Consider the following 19,702-nt stretch of genomic DNA (forward strand, 5'->3'; position numbering starts at 1 on the left):
TTTCCTATTACGGTTGGTTTATGAGGTACTTATATTTAAATAAAATAATATGAGTAAGTTAAGTTTGGAAGTAGTGTAGAATACTTCTACCTTTGTTATATTTGACTTCTGAGGATTGGTTGAAGAGTGACTTTTTTTCCTTCTTATGATGTCAACTCAATTAGTCATCTACTAACACCTTACATAACAACATATTTTCTTTGTCTTTGGCCCAATCTGTAATTTCCTACCAAACAGACCACCTGTGTGTAACATTAATGTTAAGTAATGTTTGGCTCTTAATTTACTTATAAGACTATCCAGCAATTCCAACTTTGAGATTTATTTTTTTTTAATGCACAAATTCAAAAAAAGATCTTTGTTGATCGTTATGTATTTAAAATCTCCATTGAGAGACTATGGTTCTTCTAGCTGGCCTACTTCCTTTTGGTGACGATTGTAATAAGGAAATCTTTCCTGAATTGAACATTTAAAAACAGCAGAGACTATAGTTTTGTTATTTGTTAAACACTTTTTGTTTTCAATAAATAGATTTTGCCACAATTGTACTATTACAAGTAACAAAATGTACTTTAAAAATAATTTTCCTTTAGTTTTATTCTATTGGGAACTGCTTCCTGATGCCCATCCAAGTCTGAATAACATTCTAGTTTTCATGATGATAGACCCATATATGTAGATTTTAGTACACAATATTTAACTCTTCTGAAATAATCACCAAGAACGGTCATCCCAAAATGTAATCAATTTGTGATGACATGTGAATCTCTTTGTTTTTATTTTGTTATTTGTTTGGAATAAAACACTCACGTAAATGTGCAGCATATCTGAACCTTAAGCCATAAACTCAGATATACTAAAAATATATATTTGTTTATATTCTTTATAATGGAACTTAATATCTGTTTTGAATGCCATCATGCCTGGTGGTAGAAATCTAATCAATGGAAATCTAATCAATTGACTGCCTTTAGTGTCATACACTCAGATATTCTGTGTTTGATTTAGAGTTTTCCCCACTCACCCTCTTGTCAAGTTTGCGTTATATCCTGGGTGGCAGTGGTGGGGCGTGGGAATGGGAGGTAAGTTCGGTCTTCAGTCATCATCTATTCACACTAGCATCCACTGAAATGCACACCATCCCTTTTTGACCATCAGTTGCTGGCATCCCACCATGTTGGCATCTGCCTTGGCCCTCCTGGCAGTTCTTTGATCCATGCTTGCATGTGTAGCTCTTTTCTCATCTCAGATGCAAAGTCTCCTTTGATAGACCTCTAAGGGCTGTATGCTTCTGTTCTTGGCCACATGGAAATAATATTCTGCTGCTTCCCACACCATGCTGAGTGCTTGGGGCACTCAGACTTTCTCAAGCCCACTGGCCTAGACATCCATGCAGAAGTTTCTACTCTATTGCTCACACTCAGTGCAGTTTATGTGGACTTCTCGATGAAGACTTTAGTCTCCCTAGCCATCACCTCTGTGTCCAAATCCCCAAACTTACTTGGGGATATTATTGTTTCTACCCACCACAGAATTTAAGGGCAGAGTTGAGTAAAGGGCTCTTCTCAGCAACACCTATCAGTGTCTAACACTCTTGCTTCTCTTCTTACTTTTCTCTAACTTGAAGATGTTCATATCCCCTTAGATAGGAAACATTCTCTCTTACATTATTATAATTGTTCTAAATCTGTTCTTTATGGCATAAATTTTATGACCTGAATTCTTTATATCCTCAGGTGTTGGGGGGTGTGTGTGTGTGTGCGTGTGAGAGAGAGGAAGATTGGCCCTGAGCTAACATGTGTTGCCAGTCTTCCTCTTCTTGCTTCAGGAAGATTGTCGCTGAGCTAACATCCGTGCCAGTCTTCCTCTATTTTGTATGTGGGATGCTGCCACAAATGTGGCTTTACGAGCAGAGCTAGGTCCACGCCCGGGATCTGAACCTGTGAACCCTGGGCCGCCGAAGCGCAATGAGTGAACTTAACTATTATGCCACTGGGCTGGCCCCATAACTTTGGTTTTTGATACTCAAAGATAGCCTTTAATATTTAAAAAATCAGGCTTTTGCATGTAAAAAATATATTCTTCTCAAACTATTATATTTTTTTTAAACTATTACCCCAACAGGAGTTTCAGAGGACTATTTTGAAATTCATAAGCTAAGGAAAAGTCTATTTTGAAAATCAAAAATCTAGAACAGATCTATCACTTTGCATAAAAAGAAATACTGTGAAGGAAAACACACTGGTTAACATATTTGAGTATAATCACAAATCATATACTATTTAATCAGTGCTATTCAAGATAACTGAAATCAGAATTTCTTTCAATATTTAAAATAGGCTTTATTTGCTTATTTTGCTTCTTTATTGTGTCCTGAAAGATATATTTTACGATAGGCATCATATGTTCCAGAAATTGTATCTACTTCAACTAAACCCGGGTCACCAACAATCCCATTTTCTGGCTTTCTTACCCTTAGAAAGACTTTACATTAGTGACTTTTTAAAGCAAGTAAAATGGTTTTTCAAAGTTGGAGGTAGAACCCTTGATCCATATAAATCCCCATTATCAAATTCTACAAAGTTGGCTTTTTATCTTCTACAGAAAATGCCCTTTTTCTCTGTGAACTACTATACTATTTCTTTGTAAAATGTTTAAGCTCATTTTCAGAAGATGTAATGTCTTAGGAAATTATTTATTTTGTTATTGTCATCAAATTGAATCTTTGGCACATTTTATATTCAGATTTGAATAACTTAACATCCATTTTGGTGGAATTATCCTGTTTGTGAGAACTTTTGATGACTTCTGGGAAATGTGTCTGGTAATGACAATATGCTTCTTTTTCTTATTTGTGAACTAGGTCACTCTTTTCCACATTTTTCTTTTTAAAATAATTTTAGGATATCATCAGAATAATGGCATGATTTATAGGGACAAAGTTCCTAACTATCCTGGAAGACCAGTTACTGCTGAATCAGTTATGATTTAAAACATCTCACACATGGAAAAACAAACAGCTCCATGGGAAATAAATATCTTTCCTTTGGTTCACAAGTATGTTCTTCTCTGTGCTTCCAGATAAGCACATTTTAGGCTATTGATTCACGCCCCTTACTACACTGTAAGTGCCCTGCGGTTAGGAGCTTTGACTTTGCATTCACAGCACATAACAGAGTCCCTGATACATAATACTCAATAATTGTTCACTGGATCAATTAAGTAAGTACTTAGCCATTTTCAGTAGGGCGACAAAGGCCTTGCTTGAAAGCGGGGACTTTTTTCAAATAATCTATTTCAGTTCTTTTTAACTATGATTTAAATTCTTAAATCATAGAAGTTGGAGCTAGATGGAAATTCATAGATTGATCAAATTCTCTCATTTTTGGATGAAGACGATGACTCCTAGGAAAATAAAAGTCAATCCCAATAATATGCACTGGTTACCGGCAGTACTTGCTGTAGCTTCCAGGTCTAAGAGTTCTTTTCTATGCCTTCAGTTTAATTACGTTTATTACAATCAATTGACAACTGTGCTTCACATTTTAGGGTCCTAAGGGGAAAAAAGGAGCTCCTGGTCCTTCTGGGAAACCTGGGATTCCTGTAAGTAACAGACCTTTTTCATCTTTCTTGTTTTTCTAAATAAAATTGGCAACTTAAGCAAGCAGAAAAGGTTAGGGCGAATTATGACAAGTGTTGGATAAATCAGATTGTCTTCAAAAAAAATTTAAGTCCATCCTGGAACACAGAAGGAACAAAATATGACCATTAGCTCAAAACCAAGCTTGCTGTTTAATCTAAGCCTCTGCTCTTGAAGGATGCTGTTTTCCGACGTTCTGGAGCCCTCTCTGTGGACTCATGCTACCCTGTGGTGGTGAAGCACTAAAAAACAGGGACTTGGAATCATGACTGAATGAGTGCTGACAAAGGTCAGAGGTCTTCAGGCATGGATAAAAAGACATGAGCTGTATTTTAATGGAAGCACTCAGCCTCTCATTTCCCTGGCAAATAGAACAGAAAGTCTTAGAAAAAATTTTTTAAATCTTTCATCACAGAACAAAAATTAATTTTACCTTAGCCATCAGTTTCCTGCTCTGGCCAGGCAAATGTGTGTTGACTGGCTTGTTAGCAAAGACTTCCTGCTAGCCTGCCTTAGCCAAGGACTAGATGCCTGCTTTGGGTGGCCTGTGTTGGTTCAAAAAAAGTAGAGAAAATTAACATAAATTATAAGCACAGTCAGATCAAAATTCCTACAGATAAAATTCAGTTGCCCAAGAGTAGAAACAAAATGTTCAGACCTTTACTCAGTCAAAAAATTATCTAATTCAAAGTGGCAATAAAAAAGAGCCATAATTTGTATCTTGAGAAAATGATGTATGAGATTTTTCAGAAGGTGAATGACAGCCTGTATCATAAGCTCACAGGTGCATATTACTGATCTTTTTTCCACAGCTGGATAAAGCATGGGCTGGCACAATGAGAAATACCAGAGAATTACACTAAAGCTCAAAAGGATACACCGTAAACTGCTGATTAGCTTGGCATTTTTGTTTAGGGAACTTTTAAAGACAGCTACCTGATCTGTTGAATCCAAAGAGTAAACCATTAGGAAATTCAAGAAACAGGAAAATGTCCTGGGACAGGGTAGTAAAAATGTAAATATCTGCCCCATGCCCATAAATATAAAAGTGTTTGTCATTTAAACATCTGTACAGCATGTCTCTATAATCCAAATAATTTTTAATTACCAAGGGACTTCCAGGCCTACCTGGGCCAAAAGGTGTGCAAGGATACCATGGAGCAGATGGCATTTCAGGAAACCCTGGAAAAGCTGGGCTACCAGGAAAACAGGGCCTTCCTGTGAGTAGACTGAATATCTCTTTGCTCTTTATTCCTTATGCATAAGTGTCTCCTGGCTAGACCATAGATATTTCAGCTATCTTTCTCAGCTTTGACACTGGCTCAGGTTAAACCAATCATTTCTTTAATAGTTATTTTGGAACTGTGTTCATGATTTCTGGAGAATGTCATGAGTAATTCTCTTGGCTATTTTATATCTAATAACCCATATTGTCAATAATTTATGCTATTTTTACAAATATAAAAGTTTGTAAACAAGAATACGAAGAAGAAAAATTTTAGGGAGTATACAACTTGGCTGTGTTTTGAGTTCATCAAATGTCTTAAGCCACCTTTGGAACATTTAGAGCTTGGCAGTAACCCAAGGTGGGTTCTGCCAAAAGTCATTTTCCCTTTACTTTCACAGGCTCAGTATTTTACAAAAATTGTGTGCATATTTTCTCTGTGTTCATCTATTGGTGATGCAATGATATAGATTGTTACTTTTATGCAAATTTCTCTTATTTGATCAGAAATGTAAAAATCATATTTTTGTCTTCACTTATCCATTTCCCCTCTTTCCTCCCTAATGTCATCATAACCCAGGTATCTTTTGTTATCGCATGTTGTATTTTCACTTGAAATATTAGAATAATTAACCACATACTTTCAAGAACCCAGTAAAATGTACCCATTTATATTTCTGTTATTTGACTAGGTCTATCTATTGACCTATTTTTCTTTTCTTAAATAATAAATCATCCTAGTTGTTTGTTCAGGGTAGTAGGGTACTGTACCTAAACCCAAACCCAGATTAATATTCTTCTTTCACTATGATGAGTTATCTCATTTGTTAAAAACAAAAAAAGAAATCTATGATACTATGACCCAGCCAATTTAGTTACTGGAAATAATTATCTAGCTAAATTCTATTTAGAAAAGTGAATATTTTTGAGGAGTCTTAACATGGTTTCCATTTGTGTTGGAGGCAGTATGTCAGAACATCAGAGCATCAGGTTAAGGCCTAGAAAACTGACAGCTAGGCTGATGTCTTTAACTAAAGTAGATATTTTACAGACCTCAGCCATTAACATCAGTCTCGTTAAAAGAGGGCTTTCATTTGAGATCTCAGTCTTAAAGGGAGCTCAAGCACTGAGGCTTCATTTTCATGCTCCTCTCCAGGCTCACCATGTAATAGTCTTAAAATGAGGTTGTGGATTAAAAATACAACAATAAAACATTTTGAATTGGTCTAAGAGTCTATATTTTTGTGGTTTAAGTTTTACTAGGAAATGTTGTAGTGAATCTTACCCTATTGCTTTGAATAAGATTTTGAGAGTTGAAGCAAAGAAAACCACATTTGAAAATATGTCGTATTTCTTGCTGCTGAACACAAGTTTAACCATGGAGTTGGTGTGTATATTGATGTACCCTGTAGTTTATGAGACTAAAATGTGAATTCTACATACTCATAATAGCAAGTATTTTTATTTCATTACAAGGAAAAGAAAATTATTTGTTCTCTGGCTAAAATACTACTAGTCCAGATAATCATTCCAGATATAGATAATAGAAACCAGAATTCCACATATATATGTTTAATAGGAATTTCAGATATTCAGTTATATAAGATATTCCTCATATATTAGTAACAGGTCAAAGTCATCAATTATTTTTTACATCAGGTCATTTAATGGTTCATTGAGACAAACAGCTTCTTTCTGGCAGTATGTGACACCTGAAGTTCCCCCTAGAAAGGTCTGAAAATTCCATGGAATGAAAACATTGATTTGGATAAGATAAATATGAACCATTTTCTCTTGTATAAAAACCAGCAATGTGACAAGTGATTGTTATCTGCTGTTAGTTTCTAACAAGAAAACAGACATTTTCCAACAACTCTACATCCTTCTTCAATAGTGGGGTAATACTTAAAGGACAGCAATTTGCTAAGAATAAGACAATACAGAAAATAATCAATGCAAATAAGATACTGATTTCATTTGATGCCACTCCAAGCCTTATTCCTAGCCTTATCTATCATACTGTTTTTATTGGCTATTTTGGTGAAGGCTCATGCATGAAATCAAATCACTGGTTCTATGCAGAATAGGCAGGAATGAAGTGGACTTAAGGCCAGATGCTGAGGCCTTGTGCACATTCAGGGCTATTCCAAAACTCAGTTAGGACTCTGGAGTATCAACAGTGCTGTTTGGTTACAAACAACCAAGTGGATATTTGGATTGCCCATATCCACCACATGGATATAATCACGTAATTCATATGGACTGCTCCAAGTTCTGCCCACTGGGAAGAGTTCTCTTCCCTGATATCATTCAGGCTTTAATGCAGTAGCTATCCACTTCTAACTGATGTTGACATTCAATACGGATCTATCTATAAATCAGGCCTGAGCTTTTTAACTCCTCCATTAACTGGTAAAAGGTGTTCTCTAGGAAGGCTGATGGAACAGCGGTAAAGTAATAGAACAAGGATCATCAGGGTATTACTGCCAGGTCATCAGCTGCTGTTGCTAATGGCTATGTTGTTTAGTAAAGACACCCATATCAGAAACTACAGCTGTGAGTGGCATCAACACACAATTAAGTTTGTAAGTTTAATCTTGGAGTTATCTTCAAGACTTATCTGGTGTTTACACCAACCAAACGGGTGGTAAAATGGATATGGGATGTGGTAGGATCACTACCCCCGCATCTTTCAGGTCTTTGTGGCAGTAGTATATACAGTTTTCCACAGGGATGTGGTTAGTATGCACAGTTTCCTGCAGGGATGTGGTAATACCTTAGGTTTATTGGTGGGGTTTGGGGCGGGGGGATTGCAGAAGAGATAGTTGCAGGGGCCTCCACTTGTCTCTTCCCTTCCTGCCATAATAGCCTTTACTTTGTGAGTTAGGGGTTTTCACTATGCCCTGATGTTGGAGGAAAAAGCAATGACAAAAACTGGGCTCACGGTCCCACTGGATCCCCTTGGAAAAGAAATTGGGCGGAAACTCTGTTTATCACCTGGCCTTGATAAGCTTCCACTCTATCCAGAGTGCCATGATAGTATTTTGGATTTCCAGGGATTATCAGTGGTTCAAATCCAGTATCTCACATCCCCCAGAAAGGCTGAGAGTTTCTCTTTCCCCAGTGTTCAGTCATCTAGTAAATGACCACAGGTCCATCTGAAGAAAAGAAGGCTTGGGGTAGAAGTCACTGTATATACCTATGACCACCATTGAGGGGTTCTTCCTCAAAGAGAACCTGCCTCCCCCTTAAGTGAGGGAGTCTGCTCTAGGAACTGGCTTGCATCTGGGAACTGAGTGAGAGGCCATGAAACCCAAGTACAGTGACCTGAATTAAGTTTATGCTCCTCAGACCTAGAATTTTTCCACCTATATGTCAATATATTAATAGTAGACTATGGTATATTTAATTTCTATGGATCTTTGATCAACTAACCATCACCACAGATCCCTGCGGGTCAAAAGATTCTGATTCCACTCCATCCTGTGGCTTCTTGTGATAATAACTTCTACATTTTCCGTGATGGTAAAGCACTACCACTTAGACTCTACCATTCAGAGAGTCCAATATTCCCATTTAAATCGGGATCTTATTCTGATGACATTTCTTAACAGCTTGGTAAAGAATGTTCTTTGATCGCTTAGGGACTGGTTAGAAGTGGTTAATCAGATTGTGCATGATAAATCTATCTCTACAATTCTGTCTTCTTGAGCCTTTGGACCCTTCCTATACAGTATACTAGGAAATTTATAGCATTTCAACCTCATTGACTATAGCCCACAGTTGAGTCCAGGCTTTAAATTGGCAAGCTATCATACTATTAATAGTGCTCCCACGTGCTTGAGCAAAGGCTGCTTTCCACAAGCAAGGAGAATTAAGAGTGATTGGAGGTTCAAAGTTCTTAGTCTTGCCCATGTCTGCTCAAATAATCCCCATCCCTTGTCTTGGAGTTCTACTCTTTCTGCACCCAGTGCCCTTATCTTAGCACAAGAGATTTGGTTAGTGAAAGATGTATTAGTATGTAAATTCTGCGAACTTTACGGTGGATTGTGTCCTCAGCCACATCTGCCTTGTGACTACAGGAGATAAAGGACTCCTTCAAGATGCCGTGGAGATTTCCTGATTTTCTGTTATGTTCTGAATTGAGCATGAAAAACCTTTAATTTTTCCCTTTCTCTGTGTATTCCCTCAGATCATTTAGAGGCAGGCCTCTGGTCATGCAGTCTTTATAGACACTGGTTCGCTACGGTGAATACATGCCAAGGCCACATGATCTTCTAAACTTTGCCCTCCAGCTGCACTTAATCTAGCACCATGACCAGTGCTAATTTGAATAATCATGATGCCACTATATACCACAGGTTACTAGTGTCCATTTACCCTCAACAAGGAAGTTATCTGAGCATTCCTTGATAATGAGCAAACCAATCTCAGAATCCCATTTTGGTGGTTAGTTTCCAGTCATCACTCTTATTACCAATTACTATATCAGAGTCTAGCTAAAAAAATGGCACACTCAAATAGGGCAATTAAGGAGGGTTTGATAAAGGAATACTTAGGTGCAAGCAAGGCTAAGGGAAACCCAGAAGAGATGCTAAAGCACCCAAAGGATAGCACCAATAGGGAGCCATTACAACCCGTAGGCCTGAAGAGGCAAGGGGAAGGAAACAATTATCAAATTATAGAGACAGTAGTTATTGCTGTCGGAGGGAACCATTTAGCAGGAGCTGAGACCTTCAATAAAAAGATTCAGCCAATGCACTGCAACCCAGCAAAGAGAGCCAGAGGAATAAATATTTCAGTCTCCTTCTCCTGTCCTGCAGTCATCTGCCAGGACGTCCCATTAGCCAAACTCGACAAAATAAAGGTGAAAATAGGAGCCATCTGCCCTGGCTGGGAGGACTACTTTATCACTGAAATTGTTTAGAATTGCCAGCATATGATGGGGGGGGGGCGGGGAGCAGTTTTACTATTACTTTAAAAGTTCACTACCAACAATGTACTCCCTTACTGCCTGCACCAAGGGTGGGCTCCCTCCCATCCACCTCCCCTTGGTATATCCCGGACCAGCAGCTAGAGGGTAAGGGAGCCCAGTGGGTCATAGAGCAGGGTGGAGAAGGGCAGAGATTGGATCTCAACAGGCAAACAGGAAACATCTAGCCAACTCTATTAAGTCTCATTTATACATGGTCTGTATCTGCAGTGTGTTCTGGGTGTCAGCAAACACCCAGTGAACCAAATCGGCCTATTCTTGTATGGCACATGAGCTAAGAGTGATTATTACATTTTTAATGATAGAAAAAATAAAAAGAAGAAAAATGTTTTCGACACATGAAAATTACATGAAATTTAAATTTCAGTGTCCATAAATTAATTTTATTGTAACACAGCTACAGTCATTTGTTTACATATGGCTGCTTTTGCACTAGAATGGCAGAGTTGAATAGTTGCAAGAGAGACCAACGCCCCACAAAGTCTAAAATATTTACTATCTGGCCTTTTTACAGGAAAAAATGGCTGATCTCTGGTTTGTTTATATTGTCACATTGTTCTTATTTCTATGGCTTTGTAGTATGTCCCCATATTTAGTAGGGCAAATTCCCCTTCTTTACACTTCTACTACATACATTTGAGATTAGATTTATTGAGTTTCTCTGAAAACAAAGCAAAAACTTGAATTACCATTGGGTTTACCTTGAATTTATAGTTTTATTTGGGGAAAATTAATATCTTATCGTTTTAGTTATCTAATATAACAGATGAAATATTTATTCTTGTCATCTTATAATAGATTTTCTCATCATAATAATGGCAAAAACTCATATAATGCATAGTATGTGCCAGGTAGCATAAGTGTTTCACTGTATTAACTCGTTTAACCTTTACAATCTTGAATAAGATAGATACAATTAGCATCCCTATTAGAATGTGCATAATGTCTTAGAATACATGAAGAAACAGATACTGAGAGATTGTCACTTTCATAATCACGTGGCTACAAAGGCAGTCTAACTCCATATTCTTTGTTTTTATCTATGTGCAATACTGTCCCTCAATAAAGACCTTGTGTATTGTTTTTTTACTTTCTAGTTATTACTGCTTTAAATAAATATTACTGATTTAGGTTATATTCCACACAACTGGATGTTTTTATTTCTAATAATTTGCTGGTGTGATTCTGTTGGATTTTTAGGTAAATAATATCATCTTCGAATAATGGCAGATTTAGCTCCTCCCTTCCACTCGTTGTTTCCTTTACACGTGGGCTGGCAGGGGCCTTCAGTGCTGTGTGAGACGGTAGCAGCAGTAGTGCTCAGCCTTCTGCTGCTCCAGCTCTTAGGAGAAATCATCTGAAATTTCTCCCTTAAGAATATTTGCCATCTTAATTCTGTATTTTCCTTGTTCTGTGCCATCTTTTTGGTTTTTTGTTTCTTTTTTCTTCTTTTCTGACTTCCATTGGATGGTTTAACATATCACTATCTGTATAACAAGTACCTGTGTGTGCTCTTGTACTTGTGTGTGCTCTCATGTCCTTCTGTTTCTGTAAACCACTCTTCACCTTCAATTACCTTGAATTTTGACTTGTAGCTTTTATGCATTTACTTTCTCTTTTCATTTTCTTTGTCTCTTAAGAGAGTAGGAAACTTATTTGAAGTATTTGATCACTATTACTTTCTATATCCATTGTAAAATCTCCTAAGTTTGTTTCCCTTATTATTTGAGTACTTCCTCCAAAAACTATGTTCAGTGTAGATGTTTGTGAGGCAAACCTTCTGAAGCCTCACATGCCCACAGACATCTTGATTACCCTCTCACGTTTATATGACACATTCAAGACTGTGCTGGAAGTTCTAGTCAAGGGTTGTAGACAGTGTAATAAAAAGAAATAAAAGCCACCTAGATTGGAATGGAAGAAATAAAACTGTCTTTATTCACAGACAACATGATCATCCGTGTAGAGAATCCTTCAGAATCTACAAAAAAACTAATAAGTAAGTTTAGTAAGGTTGCAGGATGCAAGATCAATACAGAAAAATGAATTGTATTTCTCTATACTAACAATGAACAATTAGAAATTGACATTTAAAAATCAGTACTTATAATGGTGTCAAAACAGGATAATCTGATCCCCAAAAAAGTGCAAACCTTTATACTTAAAAGTATAAAACATTACTGACAGAAATTAAAGAAGACCTAAATAAATGGTGTATATTCTGTCTTCATGGATCAGAAGACTCAATACCATTAAGATGTCAGTTATCCTGTACATTGGCAGTATGTTAAAATGTTAAACATACACCTATTGTATGACCCAGCCATTCCGCTTCTGGCCAAGAGAAATGAAAGCATGTGTCTACACAAAAACTTGCACATGAGTATTCATAGCAGTTTTCTTTGTAATAGCCACAAACTGGAAACAACTCAAATATCCATCAAAAGGTGAATGGCTAAACAAATTGTCGTACATATGTGTAATGAAATATTAGTCTGCAATAAAAAGAATGAACTGTTGATAAACACTACAACATAAATGAATCTCAAAATAATTATGCTGAGTGAAAAACAGCAGACGAAAGGGACATACTGTGTGATTCTACTTATATAAACTTCTAGAAAGTGCAAACTAATCTGTAGTGACATAAAGAAAATCAGTGGTTTTCTGGAGATGTGAGTACATGTGGGGAGACATGGGAAGGAGGGCTTACAAAGGGACGGGGAGCACTTTGAGAGTGGGAGACATGTTATCTTGACTGTGATGATGCATTGGTGTATCCTTTATGCTGATTTATCAAATTATATACTTTGCAATTTACTTTATGTCAAATTATTATTATAATTTATGTTAATTTATGCTTCAGTAAAGTGGTTTTATATGAGAAGGTAGGGAAAGAGAGACATGACACTGAATGCTAAGTAGGAGTTAGTAAGTTAGGAATGATAACTGTGGGTGGGGAAAACAAGAAAGATTCTATTCAGAGACAACAGCGTATACAAAGCTGGGAAGAACATAATGTGTTTGAAGAACCAGAACAAGACCAATTGTGGCTAAAGCTTAGTGAGCGACGTGTAAAGTGATGCAGTGTGATGCTGTTGAGGTATACAAGAGCCACATCATGGAGGATGTTGAAGGCCATGTTAAGGATATTGAACATTACCTAAAAAAAGTAGGACCCCATTGAGGTTTATGCTTAGTAGGGACATTATCCAATTGTACGTTTTTAACGGATTCCCTCTGCCTCCAGTGTGAGAAATGGATTGGAAGGGACAAGAGTAGGTGCAGGGGACTAGTAAGAAGACTATTTATTGCAGTTTTCCTGGCTACGTATGTTGATGCTTTGGACTAGACTGGTGAAGTGGAAGTGGAAAGAAGTGGATAGATTTAGGTAGTATTTAGTAGGTAGCTTCAACAGGACTTGATATTTCATTATGGGAGGTGAGGGAGGGAGAGAGATGTCAAGGATAACTTCCAAATTTCTAACTTGTGCAGGTTTATAACTCAATGTGTTATAATCCCCATCACTAAAAAAGCAAATGCTGAAGGAGGCCCAAATCTTATGGGCAAGGTTATAGCACTGAAATGGAGATGTTAAGTGGGCAGTTAGATATTCTAGACTAGAGCTCAGGGAGGATGTCAAATATAAATTTGAGAGTCACCAGCATATAAAATGTGCTAATCAGAATCCCATTAGGAAGCTGAAGGTATACTCAACTGGAATTTTCTAGAGACTATTTACGCAAGTGTAGACAGGGGTAAGACAGCCACAAAGGCATGGGGGGGAACCCAGAGACTATCAACAGTAAGAAACAGTTACCACCCTTAGACCTGAAAGGTTAAAGAAAAGAAATAATGTCGAGTTGAGAGCTGGAGCTGTTGGAAAAGGGGCACCTCACAGAAGCTATAGTTGAAAGCAACGCAGCCACTGACAGAATGCCAAAGCTGGGAAAAAATGGAAGAAATAAATATATTACCTCTCTCTCCTCCTACCGTTCAGTATCCTAGTGGTGCATCCCATTGACCAACCTCAACTGAAAGTTAGAGAACCCAGGTGCTACAGTCTATGAAGGTCAGAATCCCAGGACAAATAGCAAGATAGAGAAGGGTCAGTGAATGGATTTGGGGAGCAAATGAAGAAAAACGAACACAAATATTAAGTAAACAATGGGAAGAAGATCCAGAACCAAGCTGTGATGAATTCTGTCATTTAAAATTCAGGTAAAGGAGGAAGAGGAGACTATAAAGGAAACTGAGATAGAGTGATCATAATAAATAGGAGAAAAAGAATGTAATGTCCTGGAAACTTAAGAAAGAATATTTCAAGAAGGAGAAAATCATCAACTGTATCTAATAAGATTGTGTTGGACATGAGTTTTTTTACTTTTGGTTTTTGTTTTTTTGGCTACTCAGCATCTTAAGCCTGTTTTTGTGTTTACTCTCTTTTTGAATCTTGGTGGGAGGCCACGTTCTACTACAGAAGTCAAAAATTCCAGGCTCTCACCTTCCAGTCCCTCCTTGAAATAAGGATGTAAGCCCATGACCGAGGCCTAACCAGTTATATTCACCTACACTTTCAATTGAGGAGTTAGTGATATATAGAAACAGGGATGATGGAGGTTGTCTTCTGGTGGCAGTGGCAGTGGCAGTAGCAGTAACATCAACAGCACTCAGTTTCCAGGTGTGACTGGTGTCAATGTCCAGCAGCTGGGGTGGTACACATAGCAGTGTCCAAATTCCTACTGCTTAACCTTCCTTTAATCCTACCCATTTTTCAAACCTGGTATTCCAGGTTTATCTGTAATTATATGAGCTACTCAATATCTTTTCGTAAATTTTCTGCTTAAATTATCCAGGATTGGTTTCTTGGTGTTTGTAAGTAAGGACCCTAACTAATACAGAGCTCTAATCAGATAAAATTATTATAACCATTATATTTCAGTATATGAAGGTCATTGGTAACTTTAGCAAATAACCATTTGATTTGATTAATAAGGGCAGAAATAAGATTGGAGTGCTTAAGGAGAGAGTACACTGTGAGGAAATGAACACATTCAGACAATTCAATGGAGAAATTTGGCTCTTAAAGGAGAAAGCAGAGCAATATCTAGAGAAGCAGCTGTGATTAAGGTATCAAATTATCTTTAAATGAGAGAAACTTGACCATCTTTAAATGCTCAAAGGACCTGGTGGAGAGAGGCGGAAGACATAATTAAGGGAAAGGAGAATCTGAGGATGAGTTGGTCAGTCAACGAAACATGCACCTTCCAGCTCTACTTGCCCTTAATTATTCTACTTCTAATTGGGGGGTGGGTCATTTTGAAAAAACAGATTCTGAGCCACATGTCCCTTTATTTATAACTACTATAAAAAGCTTATTGAATTTTGTGATGAAAGAAATTCAAATAAATTACAATAATGTTGAATATTGCTGCAGTATACCTTTTAGGGCCGTGAAGTTGGATGGTCTCTGGTATTGCCATTAGTAAGCAATTAGGTATCAGATCATGATTCATCATCTCCTACTTTTCAGCATTTTCAAAGAATAAGTTATAAAAATTTTACATGCATACTTAGGATATCAGGATGTCAAAAATATTGAATGTTTTGTATCCATCAAAATAAAAGCAAATAACTTTCCCTTGAGGAATCTTCTTTTTAATGCCAAGGTTTGCATATGCTATTGGTATTTATGAATATGGAAATATTTTCTACAAATGTCTCTACTCTCGTAGAATATTTGATATGAAATTAGAATAATAATACTTTATAAGGAGTTAGTCTGTTCAATGAAATTAGGTAGCAATGGCTAAACTGGTCATTAGGGAAAGTGATTTCTAAGATAATTATTTCTGAACCGCGCTATGGTAGTAGAAAACTACTTAAGACAAAGCATTGGTCTCTAAATACTAGCAAATTCCCTGGAATATTTTCGACAAAGGATAAGAACATCTTTCCATTAGTCTTTTTTTTTTTTTTTTTTAAATCATGGCACCATGGTGTTTCTTGGCTTACCTTTAAAGATTGCTGGATTTTTCCACTGAGAAAAATATTTATTCTGGGATTTCTAGCATTATGCAACTACTTGATTTTCCTAAACAATATTCTTTCTTTTTTTTGATGTGGCCAAGGAGTTAAAGAATTCCTGGCATATTCTCACTGCAGTTTCAATGTTTTTTCAAGGTCATGTGACTATATTTGAAGGATAGTCCTGGGGAGGCTCACAGTTGCCTGTGTGAATTTCCTTGTGTACGAATGAGTGTTTTGAGACTGGTCAGCTTAGCACATCTGTCGTAAATGAGTCTACCATGCTGTTTTCATTGAGTTGGACTTCTGTATAAGCATAGAGCCTCGGTCATTTATGAAAGAGGAAAACAACTCTTCCCTGCAAAGATCATAAATCCATTTGTCATCAGAACGAGGACTTACCAGTCTTTTTATTTTTTATTGCTGCAACTAATAAAATTGGTTATTGGAAAAGAGGGAAAGAAACAAAACTAATAACTTGGTTTAGGACAAATCAAGGCCTTTCAATCTTGACTTTGCACTTTGTCAGGTGAACACAGGCTTAAGTGTTGTCTAAAATGAGATGCTTGCCGTAAAAGAACATTGAAAGTCTTGATTTTTCTACTTGTGGACTATGTCTGGTATAAGGGAAAACACGCTTCATCAGCCCACTCATAATCCAGGCATAGAAAGCAAGACCCCCATGGAAACCTCTATTAGGAACACCAGCAGCCTGCCACTGTCTGGGCTGTGTGTTCTCTAGTTTATGAGCTTAATACACTAAAGAAACTTCTGTTTCTAAGAAGATACATTTCTTTCCTTACAGTACTTTGGAGAATGAAACATACCTACATTGGCCAGATCTACATTCAGTAGATCCTGTCAACTCTTGCTTATTAAGATACTGATTATCCAGTTCTGGCTTATCATGATTGCTACATTCTCCCTCTCCTCCACCCTGCTGCTTGTTTTGGCCCATTTACTGCTCATTAGGAACTCTTCCAGAACAGACGACTCAGTATATTTGGCTGCTTATTAGCAACAAAATGAAAGATTTGCTAAAGGATGTAACTTTCCTAATTGAATCTTCAGTGACTCCCAATCCATTAAGTTCATGCTCTTTTGGAATGTTGCCCTTCATGATCTGGCCTTTGTTTACGTTTCTAGTCTTATATTCTTTCTCCTCACATGTACTGTGCATTTCAGCCATAAAACGGCTAACAATTATTCAGTGTTTACTAAGTGCTGGGCACTATGCCAGGTGCTGAATATATATGTGAAGTTATTTAATATATATATGAAGTTATTTAATCCTCACAAAAAACTGTGAAGTATGTGTAGCTATCATCTCCAGTTTACACAAAAGAATGATGAGACTCAGAAAGACAAAGTAACTTGCCCAAGGTCACACAGACAATAATACTAGAGGCAGAATTTAAAATCAGGCAGTCTAGCTTCAGAGCCTGTGTTGTAAACCACTATGCTATTCTCCTTCAAGTACGCTTAATTACAGCCCCCAAATTCTATGCATTTCCCTCACTTTCATGCCCTTCTACATGTAATTCATTCCCTCTGCTTGGAAAGCTCTTCCATCTTTCTTTCCAAGTTTAGGATAAGCAACTTCTTGATCTTTCAGGACTTAATTGAACTGTTACCTCCTTCAGATACTACTCCTTGGACTCTCCAGTCAGAATTAAGCATGCCTACTCTGAACTTGTGTACACTCTACTCTGCTTCCGTGACAGTATGGATCATATGGATGCTAATTACTTATTTTTATATCTTTCTGCCCCCAAGAGATTGCAAACTCGTGTAGAACTGGGACTGTGTTTTATTCATCTCTGTATCCCTAGCACCTCATGTAATGTCAGGCCCACAGCAGAAGCTCAAATATTTGAGGAATGAGTATTCTTTACATAACAACTATGACTTTGGAGACCTGAGTTTAAAATTAAAATGTGTTAGCTGCTTGACACCTTAAGCATCATCTATAAAATGAATACATAATATCTGATTTGTATGTTTTTTATGGGAATCAAATGAGAGATTTTATGTGAAGTGTTCAGTAAACTACATGCACTTATTGAACTACTATCATCTTTCCATGATAATAAATATTTATGGTTAATCTAACATTCATTTATTCAATAAATATGTATTCAGTGCTTAATATGAGCCAGGAGTTAGAGAATATAGCAGTGAATGAGATGGGCAAAGACTCGCCCTCCTGGAACATATGTGGAACAGCAACAAATTTCTGACATTTGACCGTGTTTGACCTAAAAAGAAAATCACAATGTAATATGGATCAACCTAATAACTGAGTAGTAGTCTACAAATAAACAAATCAGGTAATTCCAAATTTGGTAAATGCTGTGAAGGAAATAAATAGGGTTTTGAGATAGAGCATAATGGGAAATAAATTTTAGATGGAGTAGACTATGGAGACCTCGCTGAGAAGGTTGCGCTTAAGCTGGAGAGTAAAGGCAAGATTTAGCCAAGTATATAAAGAATGAGGGGAAAACATGCCATGTGAAGGAACCAAAATAAAAAAACCTACAATCAAGAAAGAGTTTGACATATTCACAAGATTATTGGAGGATCAAATAAGATAGTATGGGCATAGATTTGTTACCTTTGAAATAAAAGATGAACATTTATTTCTTCATTGTTGTGTAAGCCTAGACATTTCTGAGAGCCTAAGTATAGATAAAATATCCTCTTTCAGTCCCTGTTAGTCCTATGATTATGGGCTGAGACCTGGGTAAAGGAGATTTCATATGATGTACTAATTTTGTCCAATATTATAGTGGCATTTGCACTGTCCATTTTGCAAGACTGAGAAACCACCAGCTGTTCGAATGGAAATGTGTAAATAATTTCTGCAACGTAATACAATGTCGAAATGCCTGTATTCATTACCACTGAACAAGAGTTAGTTTTGTATTCTCTTGGGAACAGACCTAAGTCAAGCAGACCTGTCTTCATTATCTTAAGACTTGCCTCAACCCCACTCCAAGTCCCATAAGCTTTAATATGTCTAGATTCAAAACGAAAGTTACCTCCTGACTTTAGTATGCAACTCACTCATAAATCTTATTTCTGGCATTTGGCCACATTACTTGTGATTGGCACTGTAGAAAAGTATTATGAATGCTACATTATTTATGTATAATGTAGCCTTGCATATAATCACCTAATAATTACTATCCCACATATTTTTAGACAGCAAATTCTTTCCTAGGAGGGATATATTTAGTAAACTAAATAAAATGAGAAATTCCTACTTAAACAGAAGTGTTTTTAGTTGCTTGGAGTAAAGGAAGCACAGAATTTTATAACTCATTGGTTGCTGTCTTAACGAAAAATACAGTACTTACGTTGCCTAATAATGCAAAAAAATTTCACGGCATCCTACTTTTTTTTTGTATTATGGAAAGTAAATTAATTTTAATTACTATTTTCTTACACAGTAAATAACTATATATATATATATATATATATATAAACATAATTCTACGAACACAAAGGGTGCTTGGCAGGAGGGAAAGGAAAAAACTATTTTCCTAGTAATTTTCAAGGTAGTACTTTAACAAAAACATAAACTGATTTGAAGTTCAGTGTCATTTTATTTTTTTTTATTTTTTTTCCCCAAAGATTGGCACCTGGGCTAACAACTGTCGCCAATCTTTTTTTTTTTTTCTGCTTTATCTCCCCAAACCCCCCTGTACACGGTTGTATATCTTAGTTGCATGTCCTTCTAGTTGTGGGATGTGGGACGCCGCCTCAATGTGGCCTGACGAGCGGTGCCATGTCCGCGCCCGGGATCCGAACCCTG

The 19,702-nt window shown here is 36.9% G+C and overlaps 1 protein-coding gene across 18 annotated transcripts in view; it reads left to right on the forward strand.

Moving 5' to 3' along the window:
* Positions 1 to 19,702, forward strand: part of COL24A1 (collagen type XXIV alpha 1 chain) — a 349,220-nt gene that overhangs the window by 277,156 nt on the left and 52,362 nt on the right. For all 18 annotated transcript variants that reach the window (XR_011438845.1, XR_011438846.1, XM_023641737.2 and 15 more), the window contains 2 exons: positions 3,550 to 3,603; positions 4,753 to 4,860. Coding sequence is in view for 16 of the 18 variants with exons in the window: in XM_023641737.2 (XP_023497505.1) it covers positions 3,550 to 3,603; positions 4,753 to 4,860 (162 nt within the window). In the remaining 2 variants the exon portion in view is untranslated. The remainder of the gene's footprint in view (positions 1 to 3,549; positions 3,604 to 4,752; positions 4,861 to 19,702) is intronic.

Source organism: Equus caballus, chromosome 5 (assembly GCF_041296265.1).
Source record: "Equus caballus isolate H_3958 breed thoroughbred chromosome 5, TB-T2T, whole genome shotgun sequence".
NCBI lineage: Eukaryota > Metazoa > Chordata > Mammalia > Perissodactyla > Equidae > Equus > Equus caballus.